The sequence below is a fragment of the Oncorhynchus kisutch genome, linkage group LG30 (genome assembly GCF_002021735.2).
Source record: "Oncorhynchus kisutch isolate 150728-3 linkage group LG30, Okis_V2, whole genome shotgun sequence".
Taxonomy (NCBI): Eukaryota; Metazoa; Chordata; class Actinopteri; order Salmoniformes; family Salmonidae; genus Oncorhynchus; species Oncorhynchus kisutch.
In genome coordinates, this window is record NC_034203.2 from 35,969,248 (window position 1) to 35,985,878 (window position 16,631).

Genomic DNA, 16,631 nt, shown 5'->3' on the forward strand with positions numbered 1-16,631 from the left:
TCTATTGAGGCAAAGAGAGGAAAGAGACTCGACGCCTCTGTGATTAACTGGGTCTGTGTGCTTGTTTGCATCTGTTTTGTAACAGCAAATCAAAGGCCATACAATTGTTCAGGCTATATGTGTACTGTAGGTGTCATTTACAAAACATTTGTTTCACAGCAATGGTTTTAAATTCAAACACCTATAGTAGGAGGCTGACTGTGAAGGCTGCTGAGGGGAGGACGGCTCATAGTAATGGCTGGAACGGAGCAAATGGAATGGCATCAAATCAATGGTACCCATGTGTTTGATGTATTGATACCATTCCATTCATTCCCATCCAGTCATTACCACGAGCTCGTCCTCCCCAATTAAGGTGCCACCTTTTGGTGGGTAACTGTGCCCCTGTGTGTTCTTCCTCGGGTATTCATTGAGATATTAACTACAAGTAATTTTGGACCCTATTAGCCTGTAGAGATAAAGTAGAGATAACGTGACCACCCCCAACAGTTGAAAAACACTTTAAGTGAAGTGTGAATAAAAAAGTGTTCAGGTATACCCAGAATATGAACACACGAATCAATGAAGGGACATGACTGCCAATGCGCTCATCTTTTTATTGCACAACAATGACTCATTTTGTTAGGAACGCTTTAACAACATTTCCACCAACCGACAGACCAGCTTATTGAGAGAGACCAGAGCCTGGCTCTGAGTTCTGGACCAGCTGAGAGAGAGAGAGTAGGACAGCCGTGTACCCTGTCCCAAAGCCACCTTTAGGTCCTACCCCTATTGCACGTATGTTCATCTGAAAGGATTGGGTAGGTGGAAGTATTGTGGTGGAAGTTCCAGCAAGCCTATCAAAGGAAAGAGTGGAGCTATTACCATATTGAGTACATCTATCCACTCCTTGCAGATAGTCACTATATGTGAAGTACTTAGGAGTAGGGGTTATTGGTCAGTTTGGGGTTGGACAGCTAGATATCAGCTCAGACAGAGTACAGTATGGAGTTCAGTGGAGCGTTAAAATACTTTAACCCTTACAGACCCAAACACAAGCTGAACCTGAGGGGCTTTAAGACAACCTCAATGGGGAGCGACAAACATTGAGTGACAACGAGAGAAATCTGTTTTGTTTTTTCATTGCCAGATGAGGATAAACCCACAGTGGCTGGAATATAGAATTCCACTTGAGTTCTGAGAACCCTTTGCACTGGAACCACTGTTAGGAAGGCTAGCTGCAGTGATCTAGAATCTCTTTTGTCAAAAGATTCCAAAATAAACTGCTTTTTCAGATGGCAGCTCTCAGATTGCAATTGTGTCTGTTTCTGCTTGAATGGGCCTGAAGAGCTAGCTTGGTGTTCTCAAGTGGGACCAGCAATGTAGAAGGAAAGGCACAGGTACACACACACACACACACACACACACACACACACACACACACACACACACACACACACACACACACACACACACACACACACACACACACACACACACACACACACTATACAGAGAGTCCTAAAGCAGAGAGAAGGCTTAGATAAGCAGGCTACAGTAGCTACAACACTAAGATATAATAATTGTCAGACTAGTTGACATTTTAAATAATTGTAGTTGGTTACACAGAAATGTCTAGATTTGAAGGTCCCACAAGGAATTATCAACCAAACATCCCCTCTAGGTCAGAAGCATATACATTGGTTAGTCAAACAGACAGATATGAGAAACAGGAATCAAGCTTGGTCCTGCTGCTGCTCCCCTGGTCTTCAGATGAACAGTTTTGGGGTGTCCATTTTCATTTGAATGATTCTTGATTTGAGTTCAGTTGTCCACAAACACTGTTAGTTGTCTGAGGTGATATCTAGACTGCGTAAACTCCACGAAAAAGCTTGTTTTAAGTTCACCCTCTCATTGTAGAAAATGTTTGGATTACACCAGATTGTGGTACAAACACGACAATGTGCCTCCATAACTCTGTGTATGTCACACATACAGTAGATGAGTAGAGTACAGAGCGCATGGTGTTTGAAGGATCAAACCAACAAAAATTTGTAATTTTGTGTTTCCCAAACCAGGGAAATTGATATATACTGACATTGTCATTTTAATTCAGCAGTACTAGTCTTTAGCTAACATTTGTACATATATTGCAAGTTGAAAATAAAAACACATATTTGCATTTCTACAAGCATGTACATACCACAAAAATAGACTATGTGGAAACTAGATATACAAGGCACAAGGTACAGTATATGCTGTCCATGTGCATTGGGGCAAACTGTAAACAAAAACAACAACAAAACAAACAAACCAAAAATACTTATCGAAACAGAAACATAAAATACACTGATATGCTAAGACATCAACACTAAGGTATTCAGTACCCTTAATATCTTTCATATCTGGTACGGCAAGAATTTGAGATTTTAAACTGAGATAACCGTCTCTCAATAATCGTTGGTTGGTTTCAAGCATATGTGGGGAATCTCACTTGCATTCCATTGCAAGTCTCTTTTTCACAGAGAACAAAAGCAACAGTAAATGAACAGTAAGACTTTACTTGAATACGCCATCTTAAAACCTGCATAACACTGTCTTATACATAACAGATGCAAGGGACTCAAGAAAATTCACTGAGGTGTCATTCATTGATCAAGAGTCATGCTGGGTGCATGGGAACTCTTGCACGGAAACAGAGATGATATTGCCTGAACATAGCCATTTTTTCTCTGCCCTTCTTTTTTTCACTGCAGGTGGACAATCATTCAAATCTTTACAAATGATATCAGCACAGTCCTTATAGCAGCTTAGTAGGGCAAACTCGGGTATTTGCACATACAAGGAATAGGTAAGAGGACCAATTGATTGCAATGACACAGCATTGAAGCGCACAACTGGAGTTCACTCATTTGGACTTAACTCCTTCATAATTGTATAGGCATTTTGCCATGCACTTTTCCCATTGGAGAAAACAAGCAGTCATTATAGTAATATGTTGGGGACTATGATCTGACTTCAAATATGTGACAGTTAAAAATGATAGGCTCAAAGCATTAGATTTTGATATGTGGCTCAGAATATAAGTGATAAACTTGTCTATAATAATAATTGCTATCGAGTGATCCAGAACTTATGTGAAATTTAGGTCAAATCAATAGTGAACCAAGAAGGGATCAATAAAACCATACAGATGTACAGTAACTGTAGCTAGGTCAAATCAATAGTGAACCAATAAGGGATCAATAAAAGCATACAGATGTGGAATCTTAATTTGACCCTGCTTCTCACAGCAGTAAAATAATCCTTTAGCAACACAAAATTGTAATTATTATGTGTATTATATTTAATGGATTTTTGTAGGTGTTTTTCGGTAGGGAAAATTGTGTCTGAAATTTTTAAGTGGAAAATACAAACTTTAGAATTATTTTTAAACCTTGAATACACTACAATTTGCATTTCCTGTTGCCCAGGAAAATTCTCTGCGACAACAGTGGGATCAAATTAAGATAGCAGATCTGTATATCTTTCCGGAAAGGTGGTAAACCTGAGTGACATGTCCATCATCATGAAAGTTCAAAGCTTCAAAAGTCAGAAATGGTACGACAACTCAGCTGCCAATTTTCTCCCAGATTTCCCCCCAAAGACATTATTAGATTAACCAGATGTGACCATTGTAAAAGACTGAAGCTGTGATTTCCCCATTAAAAGGTCATAATGTGACACAATGTGCTTAATGTTGAGCTCAATTTTGCTGTGTTGCTGTTTTGCTTCTCAGTGACAAACTGAAAATGGTTTCAACTCTCTGTCCTACATCCAATCATTTAAAAAAGTGTATTGTCTTTTCATAGAACAGAGAATGGGATAACACACAGTTTACATAAAGAACACAGCCAGACCAGAGAAGCAATAAACCTAAGAAACATTGCACAAACATTCAGCGACACAATCTCCCTTCGCATCGTCACCCAGAATAATTTCGGTCCTTGTATTTACATGGCAGTTTATTTCTGATTAGCTGTCTTCCCCCTCATATGGCATACATTCAGCAAGAGAAGGCTTTGAAGTACACCAGGATTAGAATCATTAGAATATTTATAATCAATGTCACAACCCGCCACAACCATGAATTTTGAGAACTAAATAGGGTTGTTGAAGAATAAATAATTTTCGTACAGACATTCGTAGAGTTTGAGATTCGAAGGAGCTGTATCACATACTACACCAAAAACACACAGGTGAAGACATACTTTCCTCCTCTGCCCCACAACAATTCCCATTGGCATGCATTCTGTCAATTAGTTAGTCTTTCTTTACAACATACAATATTACTTTAACTGGACTTTAAAGTGACAGTTTGGGGGAGTTGATTTCCATAACTCCATTCCAGAATCCTCAGGTGACCATGAACCAGTTTGAAACCAGTTTGCCTCATTTGATCCACAAAAGAATGACATCCACTCACTTCCTCTGATATTTTTGGTTAAGATAACAACGTGGTCACTGGATTACAATAACACAACATGTGAAGCCACGGCAGCTGCTGGATTCTTTAAGGTTTCACAGTAAAAATAAAGAAATTAGTTACCTGTACAGCATATGTATATACATTTGATATATATATATTTAAATATATAGGCGGGGTAAAAGTATTGCAGAATTATATTGCATGTATTAATCAATAAACCTGGATGAAAACAAGCAAGTATACAGTATGGGTTGTTTGCGATGGTTCTTTTTGATAAAGCTCAGATGATTTACCACCATTTTTGCCTCCAGGGTCACAATCAGTATATTTCTGCTGACATGACAAGTGGATATCTTTCCAGACACATTTAGTTGGACAGAAAAGCTGGGAAATATTGCCTGTGCCATTGCCAGCAAATCAAACCAACCAGGCCTGACAACGCAGTGTAAAGATATGAGTACACAAGTCAGCTCTCTTGGAAAAACAGAATGGAACCAAAAACATTCATACCAACTCATGCACACACACACGCACACGCACACACACACACACACACACACACACACACACACACACACACACACACACACACACACACACACACACACACACACACACACACACACACACAAACCAAATATATGGCTTCTAAACTTGGAATCAAGGCAGTTGAATAAATGGCATTTTCTTCTATATTTCTTTTTTAGTTGATACAGACACAACCAAACTTTGTGTTTAAGCTCAACTTTGGTTTGGAGTAGTTACAATGAAGATATTACCTTTCGCTATTTTTATTTTTTTACTATTTTAACTATTTACACATCGATGTAAGATCGACCAGCGGTCTAAAACACTACCTTCACTACTATTTTAAACAATATGAAGAGCAATGTATTTATTTTGCTACAACAGCGTTTACAGAAAAAAGGACACCTAAAAACACATTCTGAAAGCGTAAAATGTCATCATTGTCATTTGATTCAAGTCCCTGATTTTGCGTTTTTAAGTCCAGCTCCTGCTAGATTGCATTGTATGGATTCTACACAGTATGCAACAGTTACATTAATGATGTTGTTTCTCAATATCTTTACAATAAAGACAGCAATATAGGTGTTTGGAAGCAGAGTGTAAGGGGTGATACTAAGACTACAGGTGCTGGCATAGTAGAATAGTCCAGTCCCACCTTTGTTAAACTAGTTAAATGTTTCGACTCTCCAAGTCACACGAACCAAAGAGTTCCTCTTTCCTCTTTGTTGACTCCGACCGACACACAGGACACTCAGCTAGAATGACTGCCGGTGTGGCCCCATATGAAGCCAGCCAGGTCAGTAAGGAAGCCGACCAGTCAGGTCATCCAGACAGAGATAAACAGACGTTTAGATTCACCCATGTGAAGAAGGCCTCTCTCCTGCAGCTCTCATAGGGTCACAAGTTGGAAGACAGCCGGTTCCGGGCTGAGTCTAACTCCGGTATGCTAACGATCGAATCCTTCTTAGGAGCTCCAGGGGCCGGGAGCCCCGACCCAGCCGCCGCTGCAGCCGCCCCCATCCCGGGTGCTCCTCCTGGGGGAGGAGTGGAGGCGAAGGCCACCCGCTGTGGAACTCCCGCGGGTCTCCCCCCAACCTGGACCCCCACCCCAGAGGGCCCAGGCTGGCTGGGGTGAGTGGGCTGAGGGGGGCCAATGGAGGTGGAGGAGGCATGGGTGGATGGGTGGGTAGATTGGGGAGGGCTGGGGCCGGCAGGAGGGGTTCCATCCTGAGGGAGGGAGAGCTGGGAGGCGGAGAGGACACGGGCATCTTGGCTAAGGGTGCCTGAGTGGAGCGAGTGGGTGCTTTTCTGTGAGGAGGGCCTCTGGATGGTGTGCGTGGGGCTGGGAACGTGGTGCTGCACCAGGGACAGCTGAGACCCAGACGGCCCCGCTCCCCCCATGTACTGGAATGTCCGTCCTGGATGCGCCAGAGGGCTCTGGACTGGTGGGCTGGAAATAGCCGACCCAAACACTCCTGTTGCATGAGCCATCTGTGGTGGCTGGGACTGGAGAGGAGATGCGGAAACAGGGCTCTGTGACAGGCTATGGACCACCTGGAACCTCCGCAACATACGGGGGGACTGCAGCGTCCCTGACCCTGACCCAGACGCTGACCCTGGCCCTAACGGACCTGGCCCCATCCCCATCGGCCCCATCCCCGGCATCCCCATTCCCCCCATCGGCCCCATCCCCATTCCCCCCATCGGCCCCATCCCCATTCCCCCCATCGGCCCCATCCCCATTCCCCCCATCGGCCCCATCCCCTGGGGGCAGAAGCTCATGGCCACAGCCTGCTGGAGACTGGCGAGGGCCCCGACCCCGGATGGGCCTGCGGGGGAGAACATGCCCCCAGGGACGGAGGATGTCATGGACATGGTGCGGGGTCTCTGGAGGTCCACCAGTTTGACCATCTCACGGTCATACTTAACAATCTCCTGGATCATCTCATTCTCATGGTTGTTGAAAACGCCGGAGTTAAGGTCGTGCTGCACTTTGTGCATCAGAATGGAGTTCTTCTTGCCTGTGATGGAGTGAGGAGGAGGATAAAAGTAGAACTTGATGAGGATGAGGTAGAGGAAAAGGAGAACAAGGGAGGAGGAACACTGACAGTATTTTCTATCCTTCAAACTAGGTATATTGTTTTTGCAAGAAGCAAAAGAAGCAGTGTCACTTCATCAATTAAAGGAAAGAGTCACCCATTTTGAATGTTATATAATTTTTATGCATCTCTGAGTGATGTTCTATCGATTCCAGGGTCATTTAATGTTTTTGTGTGTTCCTGAGTTATTTATTTATTTATTTCACCTTTATTTAACCAGGTAGGCAAGTTGATAACAAGTTCTCATTTACAAGATAAAGCAAAGCAGTTCGACAGATACAACGACACAGAGTTACACATGGAGTAAAACAAACATACAGTCAATAATACAGTATAAACAAGTCTATATACGATGTGAGCAAATGAGGTGAGAAGGGAGGTAAAGGCAAAAAAAAGGCCATGGTGGCAAAGTAAATACAATATAGCAAGTAAAACACTGGAATGGTAGATTTGCAATGGAAGAATGTGCAAAGTAGAAATAAAAATAATGGGGTGCAAAGGAGCAAAATAAATAAATAAAATACAGTAGGGAAAGAGGTAGTTGTTTGGGCTAAATTATAGTTGGGCTACGTACAGGTGCAGTAATCTGTGAGCTGCTCTGACAGTTGGTGCTTAAAGCTAGTGAGGGAGATAAGTGTTTCCAGTTTCAGAGATTTTTGGAGTTTGTTCCAGTCATTGGCAGCAGAGAACTGGAAGGAGAGGCGGCCAAAGAAAGAATTGGTTTTGGGGGTGACTAGAGAGATATACCTGCTGGAGCGTGTGCTACAGGTGGGAAATGCTATGGTGACCAGTGAGGTGAGATAATGGGAGACTTTACCTAGCAGGGTCTTGTAGATGACATGGAGCCAGTGGGTTTGGCGACGAGTATGAAGCGAGGGCCAGCCAACGAGAGCGTACAGGTCGCAATGGTGGGTAGTATATGGGGCTTTGGTGACAAAACGGATTGCACTGTGATAGACTGCATCCAATTTGTTGAGTAGGGTATTGGAGGCTATTTTGTAAATGACATCGCCAAAGTCGAGGATTGGTAGGATGGTCAGTTTTACAAGGGTATGTTTGGCAGCATGAGTTGAAGAGCATGCATTTAGTTTTACTTGTATTTAAGAGCAATTGGAGGCCACGGAAGGAGAGTTGTATGGCATTGAAGCTTGCCTGGAGGGTTGTTAACACAGTGTCCAAAGAAGGGCCAGAAGTATACAGAATGGTGTCGTCTGCGTAGAGGTGGATCAGAGACTCACCAGCAGCAAGAGCAACCTCATTGATGTATACAGAGAAGAGAGTCGGTCCAAGAATTGAACCCTGTGGCACCCCCATAGAGACTGCCAGAGGTCCGGACAGCAGACCCTCCGATTTGACACACTGAACTCTATCAGAGAAGTAGTTGGTGAACCAGGCGTGGCAATCATTTGAGAAACCAAGGCTGTCGAGTCTGCTGATGAGGATGTGGTGATTGACAGAGTCGAAAGCCTTGGCCAGATCAATGAATACAGCTGCACAGTAATGTTTCTTATCGATGGCGGTTAAGATATCGTTTAGGACCTTGAGCGTGGCTGAGGTGCACCCATGACCAGCTCTGAAACCAGATTGTATAGCAGAGAAGGTATGGTGAGATTCGAAATGGTCGGTAATCTGTTTGGTGACTTGGCTTTCGAAGACCTTAGAAAGGCATGGTAGGATAGATATAGGTCTGTAGCAGTTTGGGTCAAGAGTGTCCCCCCCTTTGAAGAGGGGGATGACCGCAGCTGCTTTCCAATCTTTGGGAATCTCAGACGACACGAAAGAGAGGTTGAACAGGCTAGTAATAGGGGTGGCAACAATTTCGGCAGATAATTTTAGAAAGAAAGGGTCCAGATTGTCTAGCGCGGCTGATTTGTAGGGGTCCAGATTTTGCAGCTCTTTCAGAACATCAGCTGAACGGATTTGGGAGAAGGAGAAACGGGGAAGGCTTGGGCGAGTTGCTGTTGGGGGTGCAGTGCTGTTGACCGGGGTAGGAGTAGCCAGGTGGAAAGCATGGCCAGCCGTAGAAAAATGCTTATTGAAATTCTCAATTATGGTGGATTTATCTGTGGTGACAGTGTTTGGGTGCAGTGGGCAGCTGGGAGGAGGTGTTCTTATTCTCCATGGACTTTACAGTGTCCCAGAACTTTTTTGAGTTAGTGTTGCAGGAAGCAAATTTCTGCTTGAAAAAGCTAGCCTTGGCTTTTCTAACTGCCTGTGTATAATGGTTTCTAGCTTCCCTGAACAGCTGCATATCACGGGGGCTGTTCGATGCTAATGCAGAACGCCATAGGATGTTTTTGTGTTGGTCAGGTCTGGGGCAGTCAGGTCTGGGGAGAACCAAGGGCTATATCTGTTCCTGTTTATTTAAGATGGTTAGGAAGGCATTTTTAAAGAATATCCAGGCATCCTCTACTGACGGGATGAGATCAATATCCTTCCAGGATACCCTGGCCAGGTCGATTAGAAAGGCCTGCTCGCTGAAGTGTTTCAGGGAGCGTTTTACAGTGATGAGTGGAGGTCGTTTGACCGCTGACCCATTACGGATGCAGGCAATGAGGCAGTGATCGCTGAGATCTTGGTTGAAGACAGCAGAGGTGTATTTAGAGGGCAAGTTGGTTAGGATGATATCTATGAGGGTGCCCGTGTTTAAGGCTTTGGGGAGGTACCTGGTAGGTTCATTGATAATTTGTGTGAGATTGAGGGCATCAAGTTTAGATTGTAGGATGGCTGGGGTGTTAAGCATGTTCCATGTTTAGGTCGCCTAGCAGCACGAGCTCTGAAGATAGATGGGGGGCAATCAGTTCACATATGGTGTCCAGAGCACAGCTGGGGGCAGAGGGTGGTCTATAGCAGGCGGCAACGGTGAGAGACTTGTTTTTAGAGAGGTGGATTTTTAAAAGTAGAAGTTCAAATGGTTTGGGTACAGACCTGGATAGTAGGACAGAACTCTGCAGGCTATCTTTGCAGTAGATTGCAACACCGCCCCCTTTGGCAGTTCTATCTTGTCGGAAAATGTTGTAGTTTGGAATTAAAATTTCAGAATTTTTGGTGGTCTTCCTAAGCCAGGATTCAGACACAGCTAGAACATCCGGGTTGGCTAAAGCAGTGAATAGAACAAACTTAGGGAGGAGGCTTCTAATGTTAACATGCATGAAACCAAGGCTATTACGGTTACAGAAGTCGTCAAAAGAGAGCGCCTGGGGAATAGGAGTGGAGCTAGGCACTGCAGGGCCTGGATTCACCTCTGCATCGCCAGAGGAACATAGGAGGAGTAGAATAAGGGTGCGGCTAAAAGCAATAAGAATTGGTAGTCTAGAACGTCTGGAACAGAGAGTAAAAGGAGGTTTCTGGGGGCGATAAAATAGCATCAAGGTATAATGTACAGACAAAGGTATGGTAGGATGTGAATACAGTGGAGGTAAACCTAGGTATTGAGTGATGAAGAGAGAGATATTGTCTCTAGAAACATAATTGAAACCAGGAGATGTCATTGCATGTGTGGGTGGTGGAACTAATAGGTTGGATAAGGTATAGTGAGCAGGACTAGAGGCTCTACAGTGAAATAAGCCAATAAATACTAACCAGAACAGCAATGGACAAGGCATATTGACATTAAGGAGAGGCATGCTTAGTCGAGTGATCAAAAGGGTCCGGTGAGTGGAGAGGTTGGTTGGGGGTCACTGCGATTTAGACAGCTAGCCCGGCCATCGGTAGCAAGCTAACATAGGATGGAGGTCTGTTATTAGCCACCTCTTGCGTTCCGTCAGTAAATCACACAACAACAACAAAAATAAAAACAATAGATATAGTTATAGAGGCCCAAGAAGAAAACATAATAATAATAATAAAAATAATAAAAATAAATAAATAAATTGTCCGATTGTCTGTTCAGATAGCAGCCGATAAGACAGCTAACGGTTAGCAGGCCGCAGATGGGCGTTCAGGTAACGTCGCAACGGAGGAGCCAGCCGGATAACTCCTTCGGGTAGATAACGTCGGCAGTCCAGTTGCGAAGGCCCGGTGGGGCTCCGCGTAGGCAGTAAAACGGGTCCGGATAGGTGACTGCAGCCCAGGATTGATTGATGGAACTCAGGAGTGATTGACGGAGCTGGCTAGCTCCGGAATAATTGATGTTATCGACGAAAGCCGATAGTCACACGGATAGCAGCTAGCTAGCTGTGAGATCCAGGTATGAATGTCCAGAGTTAGCGGTTGAAATCCAGGGACATGGAGAGAAAAATTGGTCCGGTATGTTCCGTTCCCGAGCCGCGCTGCGCCGTACAAAACTGGCGATAGATTTTCGAGCTAAAGGATAGCTGATGACCACAAACCGTGGTTAGCTGAATAATAACGATTTGCCAGTAAAGAAGCTAACTAGCTTCTGAACTAGCTTCTGGATTAGCTTCTGAACTAGCTTCTGGATTAGCTTCTGCGCTAGCTTCTGGCTAGCTCCTGGCTAGCTTCTGGCTAGTTTCTGGCTAGCTTCTTGGAGTTTCTGGCTAGCTTCTTGGAGGATTACAGATTTGAGGTAAATAATAATTTTTTATAAATATAAATTGGTGAGGCGGGTTGCAGGAGAGTGTTTTGAAGATGAGTTGATGGAAAATCTTTTAAAAAATGTATGTGAAAAAAGTTGTAAATATATATATATACGGGACACGACAAGATGAGGACAAAAGACGTCTGAACTGCTATGCCATCTTGGAAAGCATCCTTTGAGCTAATGATAATTAATAATTGATTGTTATTGTCGTTTAAGCAGGCAGAAATACAGCCGGTATGGCAAGTTTTGCATATAATGAATATCGCACATAGATAACTAAATAACATTCAGAATGGATGAGTCTTTCCTTTGTCCTGTTTAGAGCATGCTGAAGCAACACCATAACTCAGGTCAATGCTCGGGCTAGAGTTATCTGTCATAGAGAAGTTTGCATCTGCTATTTCTAAGAGGGAGTCCAACATAAAAGGTCAAATAAAGATGTGTTTATGTGATAGCAATACATAATATTAGGGTAAGATGTGAAGATGAATTCTCAATAAAGACAGTGTCACGCCCGAAGTCTGTTTTTATCCTCTACTCCCCTGTGAAAATAACAGGTGCAACCACTTGATAAATCTGGCCCAGTCCCTATTGATTGGACCACTGTTGTGTCTGGCAAACAGTGGGGAATGCAGCATCTGTGGAACCACCTGGGCACCACTAGCTCGGAAAACTACTATCACACAGGTAGTTTATTGTTCTCTTTCTAGGAAGAGAAGCAGTACAACTAGGGCCCTATTTGACTACTTTAAAATGCATCCTTCTTTCTTAGTTCCCTTGGGAAGTAATCACTGATCTAACACAAATGGATTGATGAAAGTTCACAGATCTACTACTGTCAGTTCAGTGATTACTCTAAGGCAGGGAGTGAGGAAGGTGCATTAGTACAGGGCCCAGAGCTCTCTTCAGTACCTATGCGGTCCAGCCGGTCAATGGCCACGGTCTCAAAGGCCCGTCTCATCATGGGATACTCCTCCAGCACCTCATTAAAGTTGTCCACAGACAGGGAGTAGAGACGGCAGTACGTCTCCGCTCTGACGCTGGCCGTACGCCGACCCCGCGTCAGCAAACAGATCTCTGATAGAGGGAGACAGTGTCAGGAAACACAGAGATAGAGCAAAATGTCTCAGAGATACAATATATTCATGTTCTATTTCATTATCTGTAAAATATACCATAGAAACCACCCATTATCTGTTCCACTACCAGTTGTTTGGGATTGTGGTACACTTCCAATAAAGTTGTGCTAGTTTTCACACATGAAAACCCACAAAGCAGTGGGTATTCTGCTGCAGAATACTCCAGTGATCTCATTATGTCTAAATATGAATTCTTCACTGAATGAAATGAAAGTCTGTGTGTATTGTGGTTCAGGCCCATACCTCCAAAGTAGGAGCCATCAGAGAGCTTCATTCCCAGGGTTCCCTTGGTGATAACGTTACAGACTCCATGCTGGATAAAGTACATCTTCTTGCCAATGGTGCCCTCTCTGATGATGTAATCACGAGGCTGGAAGACCTCAAAGCGGAGCATGATCAGCATGGCTGTCACAAAGTTGGGCTCTGCGTTGGCGAACAGCGGCATGGACGCCACCAGCTTACGGCAGTTGAAATTGACAATTTCCTGATGATTGGATAGACAAAGTTTGTTAGTAAAATATTTCAAAAACGCTATATCCACCAATTATTCACATTGATGTTTTTTCTTTAGAAACGATTGCTTATGGGTACATTCATGTGTGTGTAAAATATTACTGTTCTCAGATGTTTTATTCATAAGATATTCCATGTGTATGAAAATGTGTTATACCATTGGTTAGCTGGAATGGAATGTTTGTATCCTGTATATTTGACCTGTGTATGAAAATGTGTTATACCATTGGTTAGCTGGAATGGAATGTTTGTATCCTGTATATTTGACCTGTGTATGAATGCACTTATAGTAAGTCTCTCTGGATGAGAGCATCTGCTAAATGACTAAAATGTCAAATGTTACACATACAGGTCTCACATTATTGTATTTATAATATCGTTGTAACATTTATATATTTCTTCGTTCATTTCTTAGAATTTGAGGGATTTGTGTGTATTGTTTAGTAATGACAGGTATTATTTCAGTGTTGGAGCTAGAAATATAAGCATATATAAATGTTTTATATTGATGTCATACATTTAGCATTTGACTGTGTAAAACCTAGCAGTACTACTTATTTTTCTGAGAGTGAGGCAGATATATAGCATTTTGCAGCAAAAAAACATGATTATATGTCTCTCTGAAATAAAACCATCAAGTGATGGATTTTAAACAAATACATGTCTGTCATTAAACCATGATTAAAACACACCAATCTCTTTCATAATTTCTTTCAACAATAAAAGCTAATTTCCCAGCATTTCTGAAAATGGATATATATCGTTTCGGAAGGAAATACTTGAAATGTTTTTAAATGGTTGTGTGTGTTTGTGTGTTCATGACGTCCCTGTTTAGGTAGGAACTCAGAGACCCACCTCTCTGAGTGGTTCGTTCAGTTCCTCTAGGATGCTGTCTTCATCAAACATCTTCCCCTGGTACCGGTGCTCATAATAGTCATGGATTTTCTGTCTGAAGTCGGATGGCAGCTTGTGGAAGGACATGTACTGCTCCACTTGTTTGTACTGTAGAGAGAAATAAAGTCAATCTACATAGAACCCAAAATAGTTCTACCTAGAACCAAAAAGGGTTCTACTTCGAACCAAAAAGGGTTGTCCTATGGGGACAGCTGATTAACTATTTGTATCTAAGAGTGTAGAGCTTAAACTGACTCTATGGAGTGGTTCAACCATTCCATCATGAAAAAAAGGGAGACCCATTACTAAAGTGGATGGTGGACAGGCCACGGTGAAAACTAAGGTCTGGTTTTCCAGACAAAGATTAAGTCTATTCTGGACTAAAAAACATGCTAAATGGAGCATTTTTCTAGCCTAGGACTAGCGATTTTTAGTCTAGGACTAAGTCTACTCTGTCTGGGAAATCAGCTCCGAAAGCTATGCATTACTAAATCAATGGAATGTATCAGGGGGTGTATAACTGGCATGGTGTTTGATCCCAATCCTCCTCAGGATGCCAGTCTGCCAGTCAGGAAGACATAGATGTGGTTGTAAAGCTGTTGAGCTGTGGGAGATGGAGAGATTCCTCTGTGCACTTTTATGTCAGCATTCGTGCAGTTCAGCCCACGTCAAACAGGGAAGCTGTCTCGTAAACATGTCACTCCACACAGCACTCATAAAGCCTTCACAAACATAACACAGGCCTGGGTCTTAACTGGCACTGACACGTCAGAACCCACACACATACTGGCAGACAGACACACACAGACAGACAGACAGACAGACAGACAGACAGACAGACAGACAGACAGACAGACAGACAGACAGACAGACAGACAGACAGACAGACAGACAGACAGACAGACAGACACACACACACACACACACACACACACACACACACACACACACACACACACACACACACAGACAGACAGACAGACAGACAGACAGACAGACAGACAGACAGACAGACAGACAGACAGACAGACAGACAGACAGACAGACAGACAGACAGACAGACAGACAGACAGACAGACAGACAGACAGACAGACAGACAGACAGACAGACGAATGAACTGTTTTCCTTCCCTTCTTTCTCAAACCATTAAACATTTACAAAAACAGAATCTCTCATAATTTCAGAGAAAATAGTATAAACTATGCAAATCTGGAATGTGAACACTTACAAACACCTTACTGATTGTAATATATAATAATATATGCCATTTAGCAGATGCTTTTATCCAAAGTGACTTACAGTCATGCCTGCATACATTTAACATATGGGTGGTCCAGGGAATCAAACCCACTACCCTGGGGTTACAAGCACCATGCTCTACCAACTAAGCTACATACTAAGGTCTAGTAATAGAGTGTTAATAACTGCCTTATTCATGATCTACTACTAGACAGGAGCACCATACAGGTTTACCATACCCCATTTGACCCTCCGCTTTCATCTCTGCCACATCCACCGAGAAGAAGCCATATAATTCTAACAAGCTCGGTTGAATAATTCAAAGGCAAAATAAAGAAGTGAAGTTTCCCATGGGTGATGAAAGCTTTGCTTCCCGAACTTATGCTGTTACATAATGAGATGCTGCGTCAGTGCTGCTGCTCTCGGACAGGCAGGCTGAACTGAAGCTGTGGTGGCATAGGTAGGTGTTGCTGACGTAGTGTGTGTGGGTGTGTGGGGGGGAGGGTGTTGCTGACGTAGAAACAGCCCAGGACCTGCTGGTGATGCTGATAGGCTAACCATCATAACAACTGAACCTGCTTGCGATGCTGATAGGCTAACCATCATAACAACTGAATCGGATGGTGATGCTGATAGGCTAACCATCATAACAACAGAATCTGATGGTGATGCTGATAGGCTAACCATCATAACAACTGAATCTGATGGTGATGCTGATAGGCTAACCATGATAACAACTGAACCGGATGGTGATGCTGATAGGCTAACCATCATAACAACTGAACCGGATGGTGATGCTGATAGGCTAACCATCATAACAACAGAATCGGATGGTGATGCTGATAGGCTAACCATCATAACAACTGAATCTGATGGTGATGCTGATAGGCTAACCATCATAACAACATAATCTGATGGTGATGCTGATAGGCTAACCATCATAACAACAGAATCTGATGGTGATGCTGATAGACTAACCATCATAACAACTGGACCTGGTGAAGATAGATCAGTCATTGCCTGTGTCTGAAATAGTACCCTTTGCCTATATAGTGCACTACTTTTGACCAGGGCTCATAGGGCTTTGGTCAGAAGTAATGCACTATATGGGGAATAGGGTGCCATTTTAGACACAGCCACTGTTCCCATTGTGGTGAGACCATAGAAATGGAATAAGTAGAATGGAGTAGTTGTAACATAGTACCAGTAGTTCTATTATTTACAGGAT

At 43.2% G+C, this 16,631-nt stretch overlaps 1 protein-coding gene across 1 annotated transcript in view; it reads right to left on the reverse strand.

Annotated features, from left to right (window-relative positions):
- Positions 1-582: 582 nt before the first annotated feature.
- Positions 583-16,631, reverse strand: part of LOC109874766 (potassium/sodium hyperpolarization-activated cyclic nucleotide-gated channel 2) — a 76,083-nt gene continuing 60,034 nt past the window's right edge. Inside the window, exons 5-9 of the mRNA XM_031810866.1 lie at positions 14,125-14,271; positions 13,000-13,240; positions 12,530-12,694; positions 6,724-6,996; positions 583-6,576 (exon numbers count right to left, since the gene is read on the reverse strand). Coding sequence (XP_031666726.1) covers positions 5,873-6,576; positions 6,724-6,996; positions 12,530-12,694; positions 13,000-13,240; positions 14,125-14,271 — 1,530 coding nt within the window. The 3' untranslated portion in view covers positions 583-5,872. The remainder of the gene's footprint in view (positions 6,577-6,723; positions 6,997-12,529; positions 12,695-12,999; positions 13,241-14,124; positions 14,272-16,631) is intronic.